General features: G+C 39.2%; 2 protein-coding genes across 2 annotated transcripts; one reads left to right on the top strand and one right to left on the bottom strand.

The window, feature by feature from the left end:
• Window positions 1–911: 911 nt before the first annotated feature.
• On the bottom strand, window positions 912–5,422 carry LOC138967280 (DNA-directed RNA polymerase III subunit RPC9-like). The gene is made up of 3 exons (XM_070339814.1): window positions 5,266–5,422; window positions 3,181–3,683; window positions 912–2,626 (listed from the first exon to the last, which is right to left on the bottom strand). Exons 2-3 carry the CDS (start codon window positions 3,454–3,456, stop codon window positions 2,426–2,428), a joined length of 477 nt encoding a protein of 158 aa, XP_070195915.1. The 5' UTR covers window positions 3,457–3,683; window positions 5,266–5,422; the 3' UTR covers window positions 912–2,425.
• A 41-nt stretch (window positions 5,423–5,463) lies between these two features.
• On the top strand, window positions 5,464–24,293 carry LOC138967266 (G-protein coupled receptor-associated protein LMBRD2-like). Its single transcript, XM_070339793.1, has 14 exons — window positions 5,464–5,621; window positions 9,194–9,378; window positions 10,034–10,371; window positions 11,078–11,245; window positions 12,216–12,426; window positions 12,857–12,931; window positions 13,431–13,544; window positions 14,238–14,412; window positions 15,088–15,269; window positions 17,164–17,297; window positions 18,394–18,502; window positions 19,978–20,179; window positions 21,865–21,978; window positions 23,439–24,293. The coding sequence occupies exons 2-14, from the start codon at window positions 9,205–9,207 to the stop codon at window positions 23,666–23,668; spliced, it is 2,226 nt and encodes a 741-aa protein (XP_070195894.1). The 5' UTR covers window positions 5,464–5,621; window positions 9,194–9,204; the 3' UTR covers window positions 23,669–24,293.
• The last annotated feature ends 2,019 nt before the right edge of the window (window positions 24,294–26,312 follow it).

The following is a 26,312-nucleotide window of genomic DNA, read 5'->3' as shown; positions in this document are numbered from 1 at the left end:
AATTTGAAGCAGATCCATCGAGAACTTTGGCTGTGCATCGCGAAGAAAGACAGACAGACAGACAGACACAAACCGTATATAGATATAGATGTCTCGTACATTTATTAATCAACACTCAAGGTGCTTCACAGAGGAAAGTCGATGAAAAATCTGAATTTAATTATGCAGCTGTCAAGTTGATTGTGTATATGCAATGGTGTTCCAAAATTATGTATAACGAATTTTGTGATTGCAATTTAGATAGCAATTAATGGATTTAAGCGTGCATCTTGTACGCCATTGTGTTCTTTATTTGTAGATTTTTTTCTTTATTTTTAATGCGTATGCAACTTCTTCTTCTTCTCGTACGCTCCTTTTAGATTTCCACTCCTGTGGCACATGCGTATGCAACGATTTTTGTTGTTTTAATGGAGAGTAATTGATTTTTTTCAAATGTTCATCATGTACCTGACTTCGTATTTGTTGTTTTTGTAAGGTGCTTGGAACTAAATGTAAGGACTTATCGTTATTATTCTGGTATTTGACTAGGCCATGGAAGAGGACAATAATTATAATCTGAGCAAACATCATTCTGCCTCAGTGAAATTGCTGTGGGACCAAACCTGTTGATGTAAATTAAACACTGTTGAATTTAAATGCCAACTCTATAGATCTATACAAGTTTTGATACTTAAGATTGAAACAATAGTCCACAGTAAATTATTTATTGTTGGTTTGACTTAGTTTTATCAGAATTGTTCACAATGTAATACATTTTAGAAGACTTTATGAGGGAATTTTGATAATAAAATTTGGTTAAAAAAAGGATATTATTTTTGCACTTCTTCGCTCTCCTTCCACCCTTTTGTCTTGTTTTTCAAAGAAAATTGTGTGCAAACACACACACACACACACTGTTTTTGAATGCACACAAATTGTTTATCATCTTTATGTCATTCCAAACATCCATGGAAATAAAACTATATGACACCTTCCACCATAAACTTCCACAACATATTTTCTTCACTTCCAACACTTTCAGTCCATTACAATTTACATTAACCAAAATACGTGCACTACAGAAGAAAAAAGCCCAATCAGACATTTAACAATTAACCTTCACCGTGTGCGTCCTGGGTCGTGGATTCATGACCCTGAGCCTCACAAAAGTGTCTGCATCTCCAAAACCATTGGGAGATTTGGATTGAGACTTCATGTAATCCTCAAAAACCATAGCACCTTCCTATCGACCAATGTTTCAAAGGATTATTTTTTAAAGAAACAAATTAACAGTGACATAATTTGAACTACACATTCCGAATGTTGTGGGTCGTGGACGACACATATTGAATTAAAGAAGGTATTGTACAGTGTTGATTCCTATTCGGATGGCGTGGTTCGTACACGACCCATACTCCGCAAAGAGGAGGTACAGAATTGATCTCTATTCGGATGGCATGGGTCATGTATGACCCATACTTTTTACGTTGAATCTTTTAGAAAGTATGGGCTGTACATGACCCACATCATCCGGACTGTGTAGTCCAAACCGTGATTCGGTGAAGGTTAAAAGAACTTGTATCTTAAATGTGTTATCTACTAAGGCCATAGCAACTGTATACATAAAATAAATATATGTAATAAAATCTAAATGTTGGTGAACTGTTACAATTTTTGACTTCTTTGCCACTTTGTTATCAGAACAGATGAAGTCAAGAGACTGGTCACAAAACATTATTTTTAGTTCATACATTTTTTTTTTATTCTTAGCTACAAAATCATGAAAATGATTCAGAATAATCTTAGCACAGCTTAGAGTCAGAGAAGCCATCAGAAGACTTGGGTAGTTGTTGGCAGGGACTGGTGCTTTTTGATTTTGCAATCTAACACACAGACACTGGTTTTAAAGTTAGATGAAAATTCACGCCATTATCAAGCTAGCTCAAACTTCTAGCCTGCTTGATTTTACATTGATGTTGACACAAGAAATAAAAAAATAAAAAGCCTGGGTTTTTAATTATAAAAATTACTCTAGGAGAGTTTGATTATTGAGAAAACAAAACATTCACAAGTATGTTGACCTAATTGTTATTGTAGTGAACAGACATACAAATAATTATGAGATAAATATAAGAACATCGCTGAGTATGCGTTCAACCTCTACCTTTCAACTCTCACCATCTTGATGTGGAGGTAAAAATGACCTTACTGGGCACCTCAAAGGCTAGAAATCTAAAGGCATTAGGCCATTATGTTGCATGGAAGCCTTACAACTTCTGAAAGCATACATCCAAACACTTAATCAGTGCAAAGTCAAGTATCAAAAGTCTGTCATTTTGAGCTACTGGTAGTTAGTTGTCTAACTTAATCAATTATATTTGCACAAAATGCACAATCGACGCCTACAGTAAATGATAACCACATCCACATAATTATCATGATGCTTTCAAATAGCCACATAGTCTTCATCAACCGCCTCTTCGCCCTCCTCCTTTTCCTCCATCTCCTCCTCCTCCTCAGCCACAGCGGCAACAGAAACCTCGGCCTCGGGCCCGGGCAGGTGTGTAGCAATGGCCGTCACCAGTCCGCCGATGTCCTCGTCCGAGAACCTCTCCTCGCTCTCCTCGACCATCAGGATCAGCTCCACCTAAATTTAAATTTAAAAATGGAAAGAAGTTAGATTTGGGTATTTTATTTAGTTAAATATTAGGAGGAAGTTTATGTGTTGCAGTACATGTGTATAAAGTTCAGAATTTCATTTAAAAAAAAAGACCAATGACGAAGGATGCCTGGGAAAAAAAAGAGAATAAATGAGGCACAAAATATGGGTTGAAGCAAACTGCATCCAAATAAGGTCCCAAACAAAGAAAAAGAACTAAATAAATCAGGCAAAAAATATGGGTTGAACAACTTGAAGCACCCTGCATGCAACTGAGATCAACAACAAATCAAAACTTGACTAAATGTAAAAAGGGGAGAAATCAATTAGAAAAAAAATTTGGGTTGAAGCAACTGAGGTCCAAAAAAAGAAAAATAGTTGAGGCAACAAATATGGGTTCAGCTTAAAGCAACCTGCATGCAACAGGTCACACAAAAAAAGAAGAAAGAAAGAAATTAGGCAATAAATATGTGTTGAACTTGAAGCAACCTGCATGCATCTGAGGTAAAAATTAAAAAAATAAAAATAGCAATCAGCTCCACCTCGCTGGTTGGCCGGTTGTTGAGCAGCTGCAGTTTCTCGGCTCTCGTCAGCGCAAAGTCTTTCATGGCGTGCATGAAGGCGGCAACGTGGTCCGGCGTCTGGAGAGCACAGGGGGACCTCTCCAGGTACTTGACTGTCTCATACGTGATGGTGCCCAGGTTCTGCTGGTCCTTGTTCGGCTTCTGCTGGTTGTTGCGCCCTGCCTGAACGTCCTTCAGCAGCAACAGAACCTCCAGGTTGCTAAGGAGCCCTGCATTTTCGTTGATCACTTCCATGCTGATGTTTTTTTCTTTTTTCACCAAAACCACATTTATAACCCAGTTATGGCACAAGCTGCAGATCCGTGAGAGAACGGACGTCCCCTTTCGAAGTCTGAGTCACTGCAGCGGTACCGTTCACAATCACACTATGAGAGTATTTGCTTGTCCAAGTAGCGGATGGATGCAAACCGTCCCGCAGCAATGACATAGGTCCAGGCCAGGGCCACTGTCACAAACAGCAACTGAAAGAATAAAATGAAGCATTTAGTGATTTACATATATAATTACAATCTTTATACAGGAAGTTTTTGTCAAATGAATTACTATGATTGTGGAAAACTTTTATTTTTAAGTATTCTGTCACTGTTGATGAACAATATTTTACCTCGCGCCTTCCTTTTCGCTGTAGGGATGGGACCTGAAAGGGGTAGCATAGTAACACTATAACTGTATAAGGAACGTGTCTGTTTAATTGTTTGCAAAAAGCACCTCCACTGCTCCAGTACAAGTTGCTTTGATTTCAAATGTTCCCCCAGTATAATGACCATCTGGAGCTTGGTTAGAAACGTACAGGAAGAGGACAGTGATTTTGAAACTGCTTGAATGACTAACAACATTTCTTTGCATCTGCGTTCAAAGACAACTGCTAAAGTTTAACAGTGCTTGATATGCCTAAAAGATCAATATATACAGTGAGGTTATCGGAATTAAATACCAAAAGAAAACTGTTTGAATCATAGATTGTTTAATTTAAAAATACATGAATTCATATTTGAAAATTATTTCAACATTTTACCCCATAACCTAGCACTTTCTTTTAATGCTTTAGAACATTAAATCATACATTACCAATTCAGAAAGGCTGAATATTAATAATTAAATATACCAAATAACAAAAGAATATGTGTTAAAAATGCCAGTCTGGAGAAATGTATTTCAATTTTCATTGTAATTTTTTTGAACATTTGAGGAAAAAGCTGTTCCCTTGTATTTACGTAGACAACTCAAATGCAACCAAATTTAAACATCTATTTGAATTAACAATAAAACGAAAGTTATTGAACTTCATATATTTTATTAAGATTATTTTGAAACTGAAAGAGTTATGATTATTTGTTCACGGTTTATATTATTAATAAAACAGTAACAAATACCATCCTGGTAACACATTTATGATTAAAATGATCTAGTTGTGAATCCAGTTTGATTTATTTCTGGTTAATAATTTTGAGGTGTTGTGTCCCAAATTAGTACATGTATATACATGTATAAGGCCTGAAAAAAAAATAGGTGTGGTTACGGTAACCCGACCTACCCTATTTTTTGGGGCCAACCCTATAACTTTTTATTACATTTGTCCAAAAAATACCCCAAAAAACAAGTAAACGAGTGCAGAAAACGCAATGAAAGCGAAAGCGCCCGAGTCGCACACTTATTTCCCTGTCAAGTAGGTTTAATTTGTACACATTAGAGAAAAAAATAAAAAATAAAAAAAAGTGATTGCCTACCTTCCTACCCTATTTTTTTAGGCTATGTTACCGTAACCACACCTATTATTTTTTTTGGCCTAAAGTACGTATTTCTTTTTGTTGTTTTTACTTTCCTTTTTTTCTTCAAATTCATGTAACCCTAGGTTTAAAAAAAAAATATTGCCTTGCCTTGCCGTGACAGAGCAAAAAGCAAATTAGACTCGCGGTATTTGTCTACTATTAGGTTCGCGATTGTCATCATAGTATGAGTGTGAACCGAAAGCACCTCACTTGTCACAACATGCACGAACTATTTCACAAAGTTCCTCACCACACTATTCTGATCCATACTTACAAAATTCAATATACGTTGTGTATTCTTTTTGCTGAACACCCACAAACTGCTACTGAAGGCAGACATTCTGATTGTCGCTTTTTATCGGCGTAAATTTTCATTAAAACATTGCAGTGAGGTCTCCCGCATTTGCTCTTTGGAAAGCCTCCCTCAAACAGGAAGTGGATAGGTCAAGGGAGGTAAGTCTCACGGTGTTATCGATTCTTGACGTAAGCAGCTTGCGGCCAAAATGATGGAACATTTTTTTCTCATTAAAATTGGCTGCTCCTAGAAACGAGTGGTCACGCTTTGACCTTTTTGTGAAACAACCATATTCATGTACATTTCATTCAGCAAATTTCATGAGTTGGTAACATGTAAGTAAAAGATATGCACCGTTCCTTATGGCTCGATTAATGATATGTGTATTGTGTTCATTAATATGACTTTCAGGGTGATGTTCAGGTTGTGCGAACATGGATAAACCATCCGATGTGTACATAAAAGACAAAACATTGAGTTACTAGAAAGTTAAAAGGGAAAAATCACAATTCGTGAGATGAGAATTTGTTATTGAATTATTAATCCTTTGCTCACAGGCATGCATGAGACACATCAATGTTTTTTTCAAATTGTTGACGCTGACAGTGTAGTAATTATGTATCGCCATCACCTGACCAGTGTCAAATATATATGCAGAGACTGTCTGATGGTGAGACCTTCCTAGGTCGAAACCCAGGTAGCAGTCGGCAAAAAAAACAAAATTGACTTTTCAGGTATATATTGCCTTAAGTCTGAAATGGTGTCCACAGCTCAAATAGCTGTGCAACCTTGGCTCTAACCTGATTTGTACATCAAAGAAAAATAAAATCCTTGTAAAGATTAATGAGACTTGTAAAAAAAAGTATGAAGTACACACCTAGAGAAACATTGTGTGCTCAGTTGTTGTTTTTAATGAAAATGTCGCCATTATCTGAAGTCAGCAGCACTACATTTTGGCCATTTTTTGTGACATGACCTTACAGCATATTGAAACATGGTCTACTCTGTCATATTTATGGGACAGAATGTCATGAATGACTTTTCACTGAGCCAGTAAAACTCAAATGTACCTTTGACAAAGCAAAGTTTTTGAATTTTGTCAGTGAGCCTGCAGAAAATGGGGAGACAAAATTTCACAGAAAGTTCATAACTATTTCCGTAAGACTTCATTTATGTTCACTGATCAGCTCTAAATAATAATTAAAGATTGAAACCTGATATATTTTTGTAAAAAAGTATTTTACAGTATGTTTTGCAGAGGTATAAAACATAAAAAGGGTTGTTTGACTTGTTTTTGCATGTTCAAAAGTAGTTTGAAGTTTACGTGCAGATTTTCTTGTGAAAAAAGAGTTATGAACTTTCCAACCTTTTGCCTTATAAAATGAGTAAATTGACTGGTTGGGGAACACCTAGCTTTGTAATGCATTTGGATCCACTAGCAGCAGTCACACTGAAAGTTTGCATCAAGTTCATTCATTGGTGTTTGAGTAATTGAGAAATAAAAAATTCTTGTGAGAAAGTTATGAACTTTCCTACTATCTCCAAAGAGTGTTTTTTGTCCTTAAATGCTAGCCATGAAAGTTAAGGTTGTAGTGGAACAGCAATTTTGCATATAAAAGTACATTAGATTTAGATACTAAGCAATTTTTGTCACTAAAGTCAAGCAGTATGCTTTAGTTAGCCATTTTCTCTGTGTCTTGCGCACTATTTTTATGTGAGAGTTACTAACTCATGTCAAAACCCAAAATATATGTAAAATGACTATTTTCAGTTTCCAAATTACACTGTACCATGATTTTCATCACAAAAAGAATCTACTGGCTGCTGACTGTTTCTTTCTGAAGTACTTAGCCGTTTTGTCATGAAGTTCATAACTTCACATAACTCAAGCTCATTTTTCAAGGGCGTGTTTAAAATAATGCCTTGTTAATAGCAAAAGATCACATTTGACTTTATCTGGACATTTTGTAAGAAGTTTTCAAAATATCAACCCTCAAAATTACATTTTGATAATTCCAGCATGAATCTGGGTTGACTGCACGGTGTACATAACTTCACATCAACTGACCCTCAGCCCCACGGTGTGAAGTTATGAACACATGCCATGAGTATGATTTATACACAATAATTAATTTACTACACTAAATCACTACCTCAAATGATGTGCTGCTCTTCTCCAGAGTAGGCTGTTACAGTTTGATGTCATTTTTATTTTAATTTACCAGCAGATTTTAGTACGTAGCTTTTCAGTTAAATAAATGATGTGAAGTTATGAACACACAGTCAGCTGACATAAACACTAACTAAATAATGATTTCGGTAACAGTTTTCATGACTGAGTTTGGTTAAGTAAATCATTAAGTTGTTTAGAATTATTTGCAAGAGACTTTAGTTAGTTATTTTAGTATAAATGTGTGATTGATGTGAAGTTATGAACTTTCACAAGTTTCAAACAATTTGTTTTATTTTGGCAATTAAAATCTGATTTTGTAATATAAGTGCAGCTTTAGCCTATACTATAACTCTGTGTTCTCAGTTTGTCATTGTTTTGCAAATATATTATACAGTAACTGTACTAGAGACCAACATAACAAAAATTCTTGTGAAGTTATGCGCACGCTCACATTTTATGATTTTTGTTATCGTTTGTTTTCACAAATGTTTTACTTTTATTACTTAGTTGTATGTTGATTACAAAGAGTAGCTGGAGAGAAAATAAGATGACATATGCACTTTCTTACTTTGGTTTGAATTAGCCATAGTTTGTGATGTCACGGTGTGAAGTTATGAACTCCTAGGACATTCTAAAAAAACTTTCAGTTTCTGCCAACTCTTTGAGTCAGACAAACATTTTGGTGTATTGAAATCCTTTTGATGGTACTTTTCAAGCACATTTTGCACAAAAACAGCAAAATTGTAGATTTAATGATAACTTATGCCAATATTTGCTGTGAAAAAATTGTGACAATATTAATTTCTATAAATAATACAGATAACCAAAAAATCTTCTCCACACTTCATCTTCAAAAATTACCTTCATGTTCCAGCTCACATTTTTCAGATTAAAAAACAAAACAAATTGTTTCCTGCCTGTATAAATTAAATTTATTATACCAATAAAAGTAAATTATGTGAAGTTATGAACTTCCCATTAATGGAGTTCACATCTGCATCATGCGTGGCCAAAACAAGTTTAACTTGCTTGAAATGCAAAGTAATTTGCTGTAGCAATTTGCTCAGATGTCTAAAACAGACCCAATACATGTAGCAACAATGATTTAACAAGTCTAAATTTTGTGACTGTGTGAAGTTATGAACTCCTGCAAACTTTTAAACCTGAATCTGTGAAGTGATCAAACATGAGTTTTCTTAAATCATAGCTGTTCCTTGCGTATTTATGCTCTAAAATACATCTCTATTTTCAAAACAAAAAAAATGTTCATTTTTAAAATTGATTTTGTATGTCACAAAAATGGACACCTATTCTGACTTTGGGCCATATGCACTACTAATACTATGCAGTATACTCTTTTAATGCCAGGTAATAAGCTTGATCACTGCATGCAGCTCCAATGAACTTTGTCCTGGGATTATGCCATTCTATTATTGAATTATTACTCTTCAATCAATATTGCATTCCCGATTTCATGTTCCAAGGCATGCATAATATTATAGAGTCCACCCCCCGTGCATCCCCCTACTCGTACACTAAAGCTCTTCACAGTGCACATTTCAAGTTTTTCACTTTAGTTCATTGATCAAGTCTTTTTTTTTGTAGACAAGTAAGTTAAACATTAAAATCTAGGGTCTAGCTCAGGGAGACAAGAGATTAACTTAGGGAGGGGACTCATGCATGCATTTATTAAAATGTGCAACTAAGCTACACGAATTGCTGTTTCATTTTCAGCATAGACCAAGATGAGTGCTGGACCTCTAATAGTCGAGATTATCTGCACGTGCATGCTAGCCGCTTTTCTGCTCCATCGCTATGGTGATCTGAGGAAGCAGCATGTCTTGGTTACCTTGGCAACCTTCATTGCCTGGTATTTCTCCTTGATGATCATCTTCATCCTTCCTCTTGATGTTTCACTGGTAAGGATGTAGTTTACAACAGAAAATAGTGTGTACATCTTTTTTCTTTTCTGTTTTAAATAGCAATATTTTCAATGTCATTAATATTTCAATGAATTTCAATGAAATATATATATATATGTTTAAGTTTAACTTTAATTATCAGTTCAAACATGTTAATCTATATATATATAACATGTTTGAACTGATATTAAAGTTAAACATTTGTTTTATCAAAGCGAAGGTTTAAAGCATAATGCTGATGATATTCTGTAAGAGTAGTTCGGCAACCTAGCTGCTGGTAAGAATCATCTGTTTAGAACCACTTTTCAGGATATAACTTTGTAGTGCAATAAAAGTATTCTGGATTTTTTTTGGGTTGTACATGTATTTGTTAGAGATCTAATGCAGGTTGTATTCTGCTTAAATGGCAAATAAAATGATTCATATGTGATGTTCGAAAATAATTCTGTCAAGATTTTATGGGTTGTGGAAGAGCTGCTTTCCCTTGTTTCCATAGAAACACTGAGGCAAGCCTACAGTGTCACATGTAGGTTGACTCAATGTTTCAATAGAAAAGCAAGGAAAAACAAGGAAAATAAGCAACTCTTCCACAACTCATTAAAACCCCAGACATAATTATTTCCGCAATTCGTCTATTCCCAATCTTTTACAGACGTTTTATCGTCAATGTCTCTACGACAATGCTCCCTCGACAACATCGACAACCTCAACGACAACTGCGGCCACCGTCACAAATATGACGCACCCTGCAATGCCGTCACAAGGGCCCACCACTCAGGCCCGGCACATCGTACGACGAGACGTCAATGGCTCAGCTGCTGAATTATCTGCCCTTGCGGCTGAGCAGTCGTCTCCACTTGCAGTGGCAGTTGGGGAGGATGTTGCCGAAGCTATGCATCGAGCCTGTGAGCAGCCGATCAGTTACGTGGCTGACAACGTACTACCTGCCCTATGGAGGGTCATCTACTGGACTTCACAAGTTTTGACCTGGTCAGTAAGCATTGGTGTGAGTGTGTGTGTGTGTGTGTGTGTGTGTGTGTGTGTGTGTGTGTGTGTGTGTGTGTGTGTGTGTGTGTGTGTGTGTGTTTCAACCGGTCAGTGTCGGACAACGTACTGTCTGCCCTGTCAGTATAACCATTGGTGTGGGTGTTTATCAATACACTTTGTCAGGCGAACAGGATGCAAGTAAAGTAAACTTACAAGCATGTGCAATTGAAGAATTCTGGAAATAACTCTGTAGGGTTTATATGGGTTGTGAAAGAGTGAATGACCTTGCTTTTAGTGAGCCAAACAATCCACAGACCAGTCACTAGCGAGGGGTGCACCTGAAACACAGGGACAAAGATCATGTATGGTTTGTTTATCACAGGCTTGACTGTATATATATTATATCACATATATATTATTACATTTTAGTTTTGTTACTGTTCCTTACTCTTTGTTTGTTTTTAGTTCAACGCTGGGTACTACGTATCATCTGTCCTCTTCTGTTCTGATTTGTTCATTCTCTTTGTTTCTCTCTCTGTCATGATTGTATGTTTGTTGATTGTTTGTGTTGCTGGTGAGTCCATTTTTCTTGTTATCTTGTACATGTTAATGTTATCAATATGTAAAAAAAAAAAATCATTTCATTCTAGGAAGAGGGTCATTTCAACTTTATAAGCATGTAAAAACAATGAATGTCCCTTTGTTACAGGTTGATTCTTCCCATGATGCAGTCGTACTCGAATGCCGGTGACTTCACGGTGCTGGGCAAGATCAAGTCGGCGTTGATCGAGAACGCCATTTTTTACGGCACCTACCTCCTCATTTTCGGCATCTGTCTGATCTACGTCGCTGCCAGGCCCGACCTGGACATTGATGGGTGAGGTCACTTTGATTGAGTTGAATTGTGTTTCGTCGTTGTCCATCATGGGAGTGAAATGCGTTGCACTGTCGTTACGCGCACTTTGGCCCAGCGCATCCGTCTTCAGCAGTGGTTTCTTCTCCGACTTTTCATTGTCGTAGGAGACTTGCCGTCCATGGCTGCAGAACGTCCCCCGTCCTTGGTTTTTTGTCTGAGTGATCCTTCTCATACCCCATTAGCCTCGGGGAGAGGTGGCTAAATTAGTCTGACCTCTACCCTTTGACCTGTCCAGCTTGGGTGGCCCTACCAGGAGTTTACACTCCCGCTGGCATAGCTCTCCGGGTCATCGAGGCACTCAAACCACCACACCGCGCTAAGGAATCAGCCTTGTGGTGGAGTTGAATTGTGTTTGTCTTTAGGGCATAAAAGGTGATTGTTTCAAAATACAGTGGAACCTCCCTTTTAAACACACACCCCCCCCCCCCCCCCCCCCCATCCCCCATTTAAGACTCCTTTTATTTTAAGACGTAACCTTGTAGTTTCTTTGTTCATAAAGTCTGTTCATTTACCCCCATTTTAGGACTCCCTCCTTTTTGGTTTAAACAAGGTTTTATTCACTTAAGCATGATACAATAATAAAATGAGAAACAATAGGGACACAAACTCTACCATACGCTTACATTAAGTGCCCTACGCCGTTGGAAAATAACAAAAATATGATGTCGGACATAACATATACTATAGAACTATCTGGATCAAAATCAGAGTCAAAGAAAACCAAGATAATAAGACAAAACTAGCAGGAGGAAGGGGGGGTGGGGGGGGGGGGGGGGGTGAGTAAAGCTGGTTTTCTCCGATTATTGCCTGCTGTTGATTATACAATTGTTTATTTCACGTCACTCTGTAAAAACATTGGCGACATTTGTCTTAGGTTAAAAACACACACAGGCGGATATTGCTTGCTAATGCGTGGTTGTTTCCTTTTCAGGGAGAAGTTGAAAATCATTGGAGTGACGGCGAGCAACACGTGGGGACTGTTTGTGCTGGTGTTGATGCTGGGCTACGGTCTGGTGGAGGTTCCTCGCTCCATGTGGAACAACTCCAAGCGCGGACACAAGCTCTCCATCACGTACTTCAAGATCGCCAAGCTCAGCACTGAGAAGACTGAGGCTGAGGAGGCACTGGAGGATGTCTTGGAGGTGAGCGTCTGTCTGTTCAACTACCCAGCCCTCGTTTATCTGATTCTTGGCATGTCATCATATTCACAATTCTGTATTAACAAATCTGTCTGGTTGATTTCTCTAACTTGTTCACACTTGTTGCAGAATACTCTGAAAATATCACAGGCAAAATATTAGCAAAATCTATTTTTGGGTCAATCGGTGTCTGTTCTTTAAAAAAAAAAAAAGGTCATACCGGTAAAATCCCACTCCTGCAAAAAAAAAACATGAGTGTACGTGGGAGTTTCAGCCCAAGAACAAAGATGAAGAAAAAAATTAGTATAAATTTACAGATGTTCTGAACAGAAGATCTTCAAAAAGCAAGAGGGTGGGTCTTAAATTGGGGGGGTCTTATAAAGTTGTTTTTTTTCATTATAAGATCTAGCAACCTGTTTCACTTTGTGCTCAGGAGATCCGACGGTGTGCAGACAAGATCCGATACAACAGTCCTCTGCGACCCCACATGGACACTGTGCTCGCAAAGGTGAGCGCTTGCGAGTTTCTTTTTAGAGTTTTTGGCTTTGGTTGTGTAGCTGTGTTTCAATCGGCGGCTTAGATTTGCATGTGTTAAGGGGCGTACGCATGCAGATTTGGCGGCAGTGCAAATACTAGCCATGAAATCCTTACGACAAAGGCTGTGCAGGAATGTGCTAAAATCGTCCATTAGCCCTTCTTTCAGTGTGACCCAATTCTGACGTCACAAACCCACCGACCGACCACCGCTGCTAATATGTCTCCCTAGTGAAGTGTAAAATGCTGTCATTTGAACCATTCAGTATGCATGCTGGTGCAGTTGAATCCCCCCCCCTCCTCACCCCCTTTTAGACCTCCAATCTGAAAAAGCAAGGTCTTAAAAGGGGGTCTTAAAAGTGTGTTTTTGAATGAATATGGTCTGGTCTCGCAAGAATGATGTCCTGGCTTCTTTGTTTTTAAAGCTGTAAAGGATCCAATGTTTCTGCATGATTTTGGATGTGTGTGTGCAGTGTCCGGAGAGCACGAGGCGAGCGACCACCAACCTGGACGACTACGAGGACTACGGACCCTCGGCCGCTACCCCTGACGTGTCCATCCCCACCCTGGTCAAACTCCACAAAAAGGTCCGCACTTTGAGAGTGTGAAAAAGGATATTTTGCTGCAGTTGTTATCTTGATGGGTTACTATAGAAAAGAAGGGTTTTTGCTATTCATAGAAAGAATTGTAGTTAAAAAGTTAATGCTTTCATCATTCCTATACACTGTTCTATCATTATCCTAACTTAATGTAATATTGCTAAAGAAATAAAAATGAAAAATTGTATGCCATTTTAATTTTAGCACCCTTAATCACTCCCATACACACAAGCATGAAGACGCTCACAAAACACACACACACACATACAAACATAACACACACACAAACCCACTTACACATACACCGACACTCTTGCCACCCCCTCCCCACACCCACTCAACACACAATACACAAAGAGATGGATACTCTCTCCACTTCTTGTCAGCATACAACTCAACATACTCCAGACATAGCCCTGTAGACGTGACATGACATACTGATTTTCTCAGATTTTTGGAGGTCTTAAAATGGGGGTTCCACCGTATTACTGAAAAAAGTAAAGAGAATATATTCTAGTTACCATTTAATATACGTTATAATCACTCATAGGACTGAAAATGGTACACAACTCTGGAGAATAACCCATGCTAAACTAGATACAGTGGAACCCCCCTTGTTTAAGACCCCCCAATTTCAGACTCTCTCCCTTTTAAAAACATGTGTGTCATAACTGGTTGCAGGTGATGCGAGCCCTACAGCTCCAGCGTCGCACTCAGATCCAGTGGAAGCAGCTGACAACACAGGCTGCCAGTCTGGAGGAGGTGGAGGAGAACATGCGCGACCCCACCCAGCGCTACAAGACATCCCAGCCCTCCTCGCTCGGCTTCCTCCGTGTTATCTACACGCCCACTGTCGGTAAGGATTTTATTTAGGTTTTCAATTTTTGTCAGTGGCTCTAAACCTTTCAAAAATAGTCGAACCTGGTCTGGCGACCACCTCTCGAAAACAACCACCTGTCAATAACGACCACCTGTCAAAAACGACCACTCTAAGGATCCCAGACGAGCTATCTTCTTTGTTTAATTTAGCTTTCCATAACGACCAGGTTCCCTGATGAGTTATATTCTCTGATTTAGCTTTCCATAATGATCACCTGTTTATTATGACAGCTTTTGGTTGTTCCCTTTGGTGTGTTGTAACTGTTTTTCTGTGTGAGAGTGGTATTTGAATTGTCATGTGCAGGCGAACTACTATTTCCCTGGTACTGATGGTTGGGTCATTGATTGATTTGTGACGATCCTGTCATTACTTTTTTTCTGTGACAGAGTGGTACTGGAAGTGTCTGGTGCATGCATACTTCTACAGGGCATATTCTAGTTCTGATGTTCCCGTCATTCATTGTGTTGTAACTTAAACTATCCTGTCATTACTGTTTTTCTGTGACAGGTTTTGTCTTCAACTGTTTTGTGTGACAGAGTGGTACTGGAAGTTCCAGGTGCAGGCGTACTTACTACAAAGACATCTTGCTGGTGCTGATGGACCTGTAGTTGATGGTGGTGTGATTGTACCATTGCTGTTTTTCTGTGACAGAGTGGTACTGGAAGTGTGTAGTGCAGGCGTACTACTACAAGGGCATCTCGGTGGTGCTGATGGTTCTGTCGTTCATGGTGGTGTGGTCCGAGTGTCTTTTCTTCATCAAGTCTCCGGTCCTCTCTCTCTTCGCTGTCTTCATCAACCTGGCGCGCGACAACCACGACTACGCTTACATCGAGGTGAGGAGGAGGTGGATTTCCGCAAAAGCAAAACAAAGTGCATGTAATTGTGAACTGCACATGGGTTTGTAGCTAACATGTTTTATAGTTTAACCCAGTAGAGAGGAACAAGTTAACAATGAAAATGTACTCACCAGTACCAGAAACACGAACAATAAAAACACAAGACCGATTTCGACGATTGTCTTCCGTCAGCTACAAATACAATATTAAATCAAGGAGAGACGAGAGAAAGAGAAAGAAGAGATCAGTAAAGAAGAGGACAGACAGCAAATAACGTTATACTAAACAAAATTACATTGGGGTGTGCACGTTAAAGATCCCACGATTGACAAAAGGGTCTTTCCTGGCAAAATTGTATAGGCATAGATAAAAAATGTCCACCAAAATACCCGTGTGACTTGGAATAATAGGCCGTGAAAAGTAGGATATGCGCCGAAATGGCTGCGATCTGCTGGTCGAGGTGAATGCGTGATGTATTGTGTCAAAAATTCCATCTCACACGGCATAAATAGATCCCTGCGCCTTGAGTCGAAATGGCTGCGATCTGCTGGTCGAGGTGAATGCGTGATGTATTGTGTCAAAAATTCCATCTCACACGGCATAAATAGATCCCTGCGCCTTGAGTCCGAGTCTGGAGATACGCGCGCGATATAAGACTTGATATAACAAAGGGACAAAATAGTGTTTATCTTTACATGCACAGTTTGTCTTCCACTAGAGGGGGGGGGGGGGGGTAAGATTCATATCTATATGGCTGGCCAAAATGCTTCAGCTACGCGGCCCCCTGGACCCCTGGCGTTATTCATTTCCTTGAAACTTATTCTTCCTTGAATGGATTGCCTGTTGTGTACAGTGTTATTTCTGGGGAGGTTTGAGGACTGAAAGAAAGATGGGGGAAAATGTAAAATAATAATGTGTAGGTCTCATAATAAGCAGGAGGGAGAAAGAAAAAAAAGCGATCGAGCAGTTTGTTCTGACTGACTGCTTGGGGCGGGGATGTAGCTCAGTCGGTAGCGCGCTGGATTTGTATCTAGTTGGCCGCTGTCAGCGTGAGTTCGTCCCCACGTTCGGCGAGAGATTTATTTCTCAGAGTCAACTTTGTGTGCAGACTCTCCTCGGTGTCCGAACACCCCCCGTGTGTACACGCGCAAGCACAAGACCAAGTGCGCACGAAAAAATCCTGTAATCCATGTCAGAGTTCGGTGGGTTATAGAAACACGAAAATACCCAGCATGCTTCCTCCGAAAGCGGCGTATGGCTGCCTAAATGGCGGGGTAAAAACGGTCATACACGTAAAAGCCGTGGAAGTTTCAGCCCATGAACGAACAAACAAACAAACAAACTGACTGCTTGATATTTTGTGATCAGGGATGGGTGAATTCAGGGAAGATTTGAGGTGAATGAAAAAGGAGAGAAAGGGAAAGGCAGGAGCGTAAAACATATTAGATGATCTTTTTTTTTAGGATGAAAGTTGCATGTTCATTACAGTGCTTGTAATTCTCTCAGGTTCCAGAAGATGAGTTCCCCATAACGCATCCTTACGCTTATTAACTTGTCGTATACATTTACAGCGCTTATAATATTCTAGTGTTTCTTAGGTCAGGAACATAGAGTCAAATCAAAAAGGATCACACTTAGGTGAGGAATATAGCTGTTCTCATGATGGACAGATTATTTTTGTGTTTGAGCCCAGCTTTCATGTCTATGTTTAATGCAGCTGCTCAGGACTTTGGTTTTTAGTTCAGGGATAATCTGCCTTTAGACTTGATCAGCTGCAACATGCACTTTTGCTTGAGAAAAACAAAGTTAAAGAACTTGTTGTACAACCATTTCTATTTAATGTATAAAACTTACTCCTATCATATCACAATATTAATTTCTATACTTTCAGCTGGCCTCAATCCTGACGATTGCATACCTGTGCTTCTGTGCCTACTTCAGCGTGTTTAAAATTCGCATCCTGAACTACTACTACATAGCGCCGCACCACCAGACCAACGAACATAGTCTCATCTTCACTGGCATGTAAGTCACGCGCAGAGATAACAGAGTAGCTGGATAGTTTCAGATGAACAGTTGAACCTGTCTTCATTGACCATCCAAGTGACCAATCAAAAGTGGTCATTGTTGACACAGGGTTTCATTTACTAGTGCGCCCTGCGCCATTGGCGCATTAAATCTGAAAATGTCCCATCACAATTTGCGTCAGAGCGTCAAAGGGCGCATTGAGATTACGTTCCACTGCGCCAGCAAATGCACACTTTACATCGGATCACACACACACACACACACACACACATATACACGCACACACACACACACACACACACACATATACACGCACACATACACACACACACACACACACACATACAGAGATAACACGATATAGCGGCTAATTCTCAGATGGCACCATATTGCACTATTTTGCATCTTTGGTCAAAACGCGTACATGCCTCTTTGGCGCTTCTTGCCTTCGACTATGTCTCATCGGAATTTGGTTGAGGGGGACAAATGCCCCATTGCCTTTTTCTCCCAGGTTATTACAAATTAGGTGAATTGTCCAGGGAAAAAAACCCACCTAGTTGGAAATACTTTGGGGTGGTTGTAATGGGTAGATGGTTGTTATCGAGAAGTGGTCCCCAGGGCTGGTTTGACTATGTTATGTTAGGCCAAAAAAAAAAAATAGGTGTGGTTACGGTAACCCGACCTACCCTATTTTTAGGGGCCGATCCTATAACTTTTTATTACATTTGTCAAAAAAAAACAAAAAAACAAGTGCAAAAAACGCAATGAAAGCGAAAGCGCCCGAGTCGCACACTTATTTCCCTGTCAAGTAGGTTTAATTTGTACACATTAGAAAAAAAAGTTTAAAAAAAAAAAAGTGATTGCCTACCTACATACCCTATTGTTTTTGGCTATGTTACCGTAACCACACCTTTTTTTGGGGGGGCCTTAGATGAATATTTCAATCTTTGTAGGAGAAATGCTGTCACCTTCACCATAATTTTGTTTGCACTGTTGTCAAACAACCCCGGTTTCGGAGAGATTTGGGAATCTTTTAGAAAGTTTTCACTGGATAGTGGTCAACCGTTGACATTATTTGTATCATCTTCTGCAGGATGCTGTGTCGGCTCACCCCTCCAATGTGTCTCAACTTCCTGGGATTGATTCATCTCGATAGTCACGTCACCAGCAGTTTCAACATTGTCGAGACGTCCTATACAAAGGTGTGTGCGTGATGAGAAAAATTATAAAACAGTATTATAGCGAAGAATGTAAGGTCTCATTTTTGTTTGTTTTTCGATTGTTCGTTTGTTTGTTTGTTTGTTTGTTTGTTTGTCTGGGTGTTTTTTTATTATTGTTGCATCTTAAGATTCAACATTCTTGATCTATTTTGTCTTGCTTGTGAGTGTGTGTGTCTGTCTGTCCGTCTGTCTGTCTGTCTGTCTGTCTGTCTGTCTGTCTGTCTGTCTGTCTGTCTCCCTCCCTCCCTCCCTCCCTGCCTCCCTCCCTTCCGCTCTGTCTCTCTCTCTCTCTCTCTCTCTCTCTCTCTCTCTCTCTCTCTCTCTCTCTCTCTCTCTCTCTGTACTATTGCTACATGTTCGATTGCTACCAGCTTGTATTTATAATTACCTGCATAGTATGCATTTGATTTTATGAATAACCACATATGTATGCTCTTCATGCCTCATCTTCATCATCATCATTATCATCGTCATCATCATCATCATCGTCATCTTTATTATCACGTGCTGAAGTTTTCCGACCTCCTTTTGTTGGTTAACTTTTTAACTTTTTAATTTTTTATTTTTTTATTATATAATTGTGTGTCTATGCGTCCCAAGGACAGATTGTAAGAAAAGACGTAGTCTGAAATCTTAATCCTTGTTAAATAAAGTTCAATTCAAATCTCTCTCTCTCTCTCTCGGTATCTTTCTATGTACATATAGATTTGCTGTTGACCACCACCATTCTTCGGTACAATTTAACATTCAGGTGCGCTTATATCATCAATGCTTTTCTCCCTCTTTAGTTTTGTTTGTTTGTTGGTACTTTCCTTTGATTATACTTTCATCACTTCTTTGTAGGACCTGAGGTTTAAAAAATATTTTTAAAAACTGTCTTTTCCTCTGTCTCTTCTCTCAGATTATGGGCGACATTATCACTCTTTAGTACAGGGGAACCTCCCTTTCAAAGCCTCCACAAATCTGAGAAAAACAAGGTCTTAAAAAGGAGGGAGTCTGATTAAAAGGGGGGTCCCACTGTATAAGCCTTTAGTTTTGAAATTATTTTTGACGGGCGAAGTGGCGTGGTGGTAAGACGTCGGGCTCCTAATCGGAAAGTCATGAGTTCGAATCCCGGTCGCTGCCGCCTGGTGGGTTAAGAGTGGAGATTTTTCCGATCTCCCAGGTCAACTAATATGTGCCCCCTTCGTGTGTACACGCAAGCACAAGACCAAGTGCGCACGGAAAAGATCCTGTGATCCATGTCAGAGTTCGGTGGGTTATAGAAACACGAAAATACCAAGCATGCATCCTCCGAAAGCGGCGTATGGCTGCCTAAATGGCGGGGTAAAAACGGTCATACACGTAAACCCCCACTCGTGCAAAAAACATGAGTGTACGTGGGAGTTTGAGCCCATGAACGCAGAAGAAGAAGAAATTATTTTTCTTACTATCGTTCCCCTGCCTTTTTCTCTCAGATCATGGGCCACATGGACGTGATCGCGATCATCTCCGACGGTTTCAACATCTACTTCCCTATCCTCATCGTGCTGCTGTGCATCTGCACCTACTTCAGTCTGGGCAGTCGGCTGCTGTCATTGCTCGGGTTCCAGCAGTTCATTGGCGACGATGACATGACCGGCGAACTGACCGATGAAGGACGGGAGCTCGTCAAGAGAGGTAGGAGTTCTTTTTTTTGGGGGGGAGGGGGGATAGCGTTTGCGGAAAACTTTGGATAGTAACTCTTTCACTACCCCAGGGCTAACCCTTTTTTGGGTGTTATTCCTGCTACCTATAAAAGCCTGACAAGAGTTATCAACTGCCCTCTGATGCACAATAGACGGTGTTTGGAAATTACTCTGTCAAGTTTTTATGGGTTGTGGAAGAGTTGCTTTCCTTTGTTTCCATAGCAACATTGATGCAAGCCAACAATGTCAGAGGGGGGAGGGGGCGTGGGGAGAGAGAGTGTTTGCGGGAGGGTCTTGATCTTGTTTTGAAGTCTGCTTGTGATGAAAAAAAGGTGTACAGTGTGGCATAAGTGTTTATAAAAGCAGTGCTTGCTATGTGTGTGTGTGTGTGTGTGTTTGTGTGTGTGTGTGTGTGTGTGTGTGTGTGTGTGTGTGTGTGTGTGTGTGTGTGTGTGAGTTTGAGTGTGCATGTGGGTGTGTAACATTTGTTTGTGTGTGTGTCGTGTGTGTGTCGTGTGTGCACAAGCTAGTATGCAGCCACATGATTGCCATTCCATTTCTATTGCAATATTTTAGATCCTCAATGCCAATGCCTATGAATGTTCCATTCAACTCATTTTGTTCCTTAGAATTTAGAGAGCTTGCAGCCACTAAGTTCATAAAACAAGGAAGCATGTTACATTTCTCTTGAAAATAACCTGTTGATAAGCTTGTCAAGTACTAACTGTTTGATCAACTAACACACAGAGTCCATATTCAAATGATTGCTGAAGAAGATTGTTTTTGCCTTTGCCCAAGCTGTATTCTATTGCTTTAAATATGACTCACAGCATATGATTTTCCCCCCGGGGTTGTTCAGATGCCTTGCCAACAACTTGTGAACCATTATTGATAAGAAGATGTCTAAAAGTCTTGTAAACAACTACTTTTTGCCAGCTTGGAATAGACAATGTCCGGAAATAGCTGTCAGTTTTGGGGGGGGGTTGTGAAGGAGTTGCGTTTCCTTGTTTCTATAGAAATTCTGAGGTAAACCTACAATGTCACATGTAGCTGGCCTCAGTGTTTCTTTGAAAAAAGCATTAACCATCTTTGGAACCAGAAGAACCATGGTGACTGCACCTTTCATATCTGGGAACCCATACGATTTCATCGTACTTTGATTTGGTAGAATACGATCAGTACGGTCAGTGGAAAAAAATATGACGAGAAAAATGTCTAGACTACTTTTCTTAATTTCACAAGCGCATCCCGAAGCTGATCCAGTGTTTTGACACATGATTACAGTTATTGTCAGTAAACATTGAAATAAGCATTTGTTTTAAATGTATGGGTAAACTTAAGTGGAGATGGACGCGTGTGAATGAAGCATGTTTGAATCATGGATGCTCAAATGCTGTGTGGATCGAGTACGCTCATTTTTCTGAAAATACACCACGTTTCTTTGAGAATTAATACTCCAAGTGCAAGACAGGGGTTCCCTGAGGTCTGATCTTTGGAACAGCAAGAACAACAAGGGAAAGCAACTCTTACAGAACCCATACAAACCCAACCAAGTTATTTCCCAACAACGTCTATTTTAATACTCACACTGTTTGAAAGGAGAGAATGTAGCCCTTACCTAAGAGCTTGCCATTGCCCTGTGAGCATGTCTGCATGTGTGTTCTGCCTGCTTGCCAGAACGCCGTAAGGTTGAGCGTAAGGTCGAGGGGGACACTCGCAGGAAAATGTGGACTGAGCGTTTCGGGAACGGAGCCACTGCCATCAAAGACATTCCTGTGTCGGGGGAAAGAGGTCAGTGATTGGTCGAGATGTCGCAAGGGCAGCGGACTGGTTGTTATGTTTGTTTGTTATGGTTGTTATGTTTGTTCTTTGTGTGTGTGTGTGTGTCTGTGTCTGTCTTTCTCTGTCTGTGTCTGTGTGTTTTTGTGTTGGCACCACCAGGTACTAGCCAGAATGTAAGCAACATCATTCCAAAAAATGTAAAAGAATAATTTAAGAGCTTTGTATTACTCGCCGTATTCTGTTTCCATAGTCAGACAGTGAAGTGCTTTAGGTGAAAGAGGGGGAAAATAGGCTTGTTTTCATGTAGTATTTAAGCACTAACTGTAGCAGGTCATGTTTTTGTGTGGCATGAATGGAATCATCAGATTACCTGTTTGCTAACCTAAAAACAGCTTTACCAGCAAAACTTCAAAAGCTTTGAACAAAGGGCAAGTCAGTTTTGAAGGATTCGATAGATTTCAGCAGGGCCTTTTTTGGGTTTGTTTATTTGTTGCTGTAAATGCCAGTACATAAGCATGTTTCTAGAATGCTTCTGCGTTAACAGATCAGATTGCTTCACTGTTTATCTCCTTTTTGGCTGAACTGAATAATCATGTTAGGAATTCATTGAATTTTTAGTGTTTGTGCCGCAAACAATAGTAATTTTCTAATTGTTTTATATTGATTAATTAATCTATTTATATTTTTGGAGCTTTAACCCTTAGGCTGGTTGTCGCGACATATGTCGCGCTACTTTACGTATACTGTCACCTGGTTGTCATGTCACCTGGTTGTCACAACATATGTCGCGCTACTGGCTCAGTCTGTTTGGTTCGGTTCCGATTACCTCCCATGGCTGCGAAAACCTATGACCGTTTTTTGTTATTTTTCTCTCTGTTATTGTTAATTCACCAGTGGCTATGTAACATGTGTTACAGAATTGCACCAGTGTAAGGGTTAACATCTACAGCCTCATTGTTTTCATAAGTTGCGTTTCTTTCTTTGTTCTTCTTTTCGCCACAGACGCCTGCCTTTTAGGGCAACATTCAGCCTTTCTGCCAGTCCCACCTGGGACAGTGTAGCTTTTGAAATCTTGGCTGCCACATAGAAAGAACACCTGCTAGACATGTGCTTTGAATTCTTCTGTGATAGAAAAATACATTGTATCCTCTGAATTGTTTGTTTTCTCCACACAGAAGTACAGCGTGGCGCGCCCTGGCGAGAGTGACCGCATAGAGCTGTAACTTTCTTAGAAAACTGTAGCGTTTGAATTCTTCCATCTCAAAAAAATATAGTGTACCCTCGGAATTATTTGGGTGTTTTTACCACAGAGAAGTACTGTGGCACGCAGCCCTGGCGAGAGTGACCGCATAGAGCTGTAACTTTCTTAGAAAAGAACAGTGTAGTTTTTGAATTCTTGGTCGGCTTAAAGCAATAACATATATCTGCTAGACATGTATATTGTAACCTCTAAATGTTTTTCCTCACAGAGAAGTTCAGTGTGGCACGCAGCCCTGACGAGAGTGACCGCACAGAGCTTCTGCGTCAGGTGGAGCCGGTAGACTACACGGAAGATCGCGCTGACATGTTGGCTGACTACACGCGATCTCTCAACACACGCCCATCAGGATTGCAAGGCTACCAGGGCCAGGGTTCCAGGTTCGGATCCTCGCGACCAGCTCCCTCCAAACCTCCTCGCGGGATATTTGACGACATCTGATTTGTCGATTTTATGTATGCGTACTTTGGCACATAATTTATGTCGTAGTTAGTTTACGAAAGCACTGTGAAAAGTTGCGAAAGTTGTATGTATAGCACGAGCTGTAACATATTTCAAAAAGCTATGAAGCAGAAAAATTGTTTTGAAAAGTACCTTCTTATTCGCATTAAGTTAATGATTTGGGGGTTGAAATTATTTACTTTTGTTTGTGTTTTGGTTTTTGTATGAATATAAATGTGTTTTAATTTTGTTATGTTATTGAGCGCTGCCTGTGTCATGCTCTTTGTTTTTCTTGTTGGGAGAATAGACGGGAGGGGAGAGGGGGCTGGGGTGGAGAAGGTGTTGTACTTAGCCACAGCAGGGAACAAAGGAGAGAGAGGAGTTAAACCAAACAGTACTTTTTGTAAAAGAATTATGGTCTAGATGTAATACGTTCTTACTTTCTTCTGTGATATTGCATGTATTGCTCCCAATGGATTCAGGAAATGTAATATGTTAGTTACTGATATTTTTTTCATTGTGTTTATTTCTCACTGCTAAAATAGCATCTGCAGGATATGTTAACTGTCTACCAAGTGTTTATTGCATTAATTGTTTTGCACTTTTGTCAAGAGGGAGGGAAGGTGGTGACATTGGTTGAGGGGGGGGGGGGGGGGGGGGGGAGGGGGGTTCATTAGTTGGAAATTTCCTGCACCTGTGTATGTTCATGTATGTTCATGTATATTGCATATTGATATGATTCGATTTTTTTTTAGAGATGCTTTGATCCTGGATCTTCTAGAACAAAGTTTATGTGATTTTTTTCTTTTTTTTTTTCCTTCTTTTTAAAAAACATTTTATGATGGTTTTTTTTCCCATCAAAGCTTTCTGGGCCAAGAGAAGAAAGGTAGGAGAAGAATAAATGTAACAAGAAAAATGATTTAGTTAGAATCCATGCTATCACAAAGAAATTTAAAAGAAAGGAGGAAAACTGCTAGAAATGTCATTTTCTTTTTTTTCTTTTTTTTCTTTTTAACATTCTGAGACAGGGAGTGTTGTTTCCACAAAGAAAGAAGTCTGCTTATTGTAACAAAATGCAGTTTGATTTTGTAAATTAAATCTTGGCAATTTAGTTAGAATCCATGCTGTCTCAAAGAAATTTAGAATAAAGGAGGAAAACTGCAAGAAATGTAATTTTCTTTTTTTCTTTTATTTATTATAAGATTCTGAACAGGGAGTGTAGTTGTCACAAAGAAAGAAGTCTGCTTATTGTAACAAAATGTAGTTTGATTTGGGAAATTAGATCTTGGCTATTGATTAACAGAGAATTAAATGAGTAAGTCTGGTAGAGTTGTGATGTTAGTGCTTGTGGATAGAACATTACATTTTCCTGGAGTGAAGAATATGTAGCACAAAAATTGGGCTGCAAAAAGGTTCCATGAAGGTCACACCATTTTAAAACAGAACAATGAAATAACAAGAAACATTGACAAAATATGATGTTGTGTTGTTGTAAGCTTATTATTTATTACTTATATGTATTCAATGTTGAAATAGTGTGTTGTTATTCATACTTAAATTTGTAATGTGCGGAGAGAACGTTACTGCGGTTCACACTTAATAAGCTTTCATTATCGTTATCATTATCAAGATTCAAATCTGGTTGTATTTTGTTTCACGATGAAATCATGTTTCATCATTTATGGTTGTGACTACGTTGTCTGTCCATTGTATTGCAAAATACATACAGTGGAACCCCCCTTTTAAGACCTGCAAAAATCTGAGAAATTCAGGTCTTAAAAAGGAGGTAGTCTTAAAATGGGGGTAAATTTACAGAGGTTATGAACAGAAAATCTGAGAAAACAGGATCTTAAAAGGGAGGAAGTCTTAAATTGGGGGTCTTAACAGGGGGGTTCTACTGTATTGTAAATTACATACTGGGTATCCCATTTTTGCAAGGGACCAAAATCAGTTTTGCAAAAAGCTATGATTTAAATTGGTTGTGTTGACGATTGAAAACAAAAAGATTCTTTTGTTTGTTATAAGCCTTACAAACATTCTTGAACGTTGTCATTTTATGGATTGATCTTGCTGGAATGTCTGAACTTATTTGTCTTTAGGTGGTTGTTATTTAAACAACCGTTTTTCTCACTTGGCCTCCCATATGTACATATTACTTTATTAACCCATTCATGTACTTTTTTTGCATGAAGTATTCTGCATTGTTTACCCTTCATCGGTCAGTTCAGCCATACAATCTAATTTATTCACAATTTAATTCAGTCGCACAAAGTAATACAGTCTTTTGCACTCTTTCTAAGCAAGACATCATTTTGATTAACAGAATAAGTGATTGAACAGATTTGAAATGTTGGGTTGTATAGTAGTGCAACCTTTTTTTCTTAGCAATAAACCTGATATTTAGACATATCTAATATGACTTTTCATTTTAAGAGCCAGTAGGTTATGCATGAATCCATGACGCTATTACACAGTGCTGTTAAAAAATGTATGTTGAACCCTATGGCTAAGTGTTAGAAACTTGCATCTTAACATTTACTCTGCATTAATTGATGCAAAAATTCAAGCCGGCGTTGGGCCCGTATTACCTGCCCTCTTATGGTTCTGCCGTGAGGGTGTAAAACAACATTTTCATCAGTTGATG

Source organism: Littorina saxatilis, linkage group LG5 (assembly GCF_037325665.1).
Source record: "Littorina saxatilis isolate snail1 linkage group LG5, US_GU_Lsax_2.0, whole genome shotgun sequence".
Classification (NCBI taxonomy): Eukaryota; Metazoa; Mollusca; class Gastropoda; order Littorinimorpha; family Littorinidae; genus Littorina; species Littorina saxatilis.
Note: the sequence above shows the minus strand (reverse complement) of the source record. Positions and strands in the feature narration are given on the sequence as shown.

What these genes read in the sequence shown, in the direction of transcription:
- LOC138967280 (XM_070339814.1), bottom strand. Translation starts at nt 3,456, where the DNA reads ATGGAAGTGATCAACGAAAATGCAGGGCTCCTTAGCAACCTGGAGGTT. An exon ending in ACAACCGGCCAACCAGCGAG is followed by an intron (nt 2,627 to 3,180) that starts GTGGAGCTGATT and finishes ATTTAAATTTAG; the next exon opens with GTGGAGCTGATCCTGATGGT.
- LOC138967266 (XM_070339793.1), top strand. Translation starts at nt 9,205, where the DNA reads ATGAGTGCTGGACCTCTAATAGTCGAGATTATCTGCACGTGCATGCTA. An exon ending in TATCTACACGCCCACTGTCG is followed by an intron (nt 14,413 to 15,087) that starts GTAAGGATTTTA and finishes TTTCTGTGACAG; the next exon opens with AGTGGTACTGGAAGTGTGTA. An exon ending in TCGAGACGTCCTATACAAAG is followed by an intron (nt 18,503 to 19,977) that starts GTGTGTGCGTGA and finishes TTTTTCTCTCAG; the next exon opens with ATCATGGGCCACATGGACGT.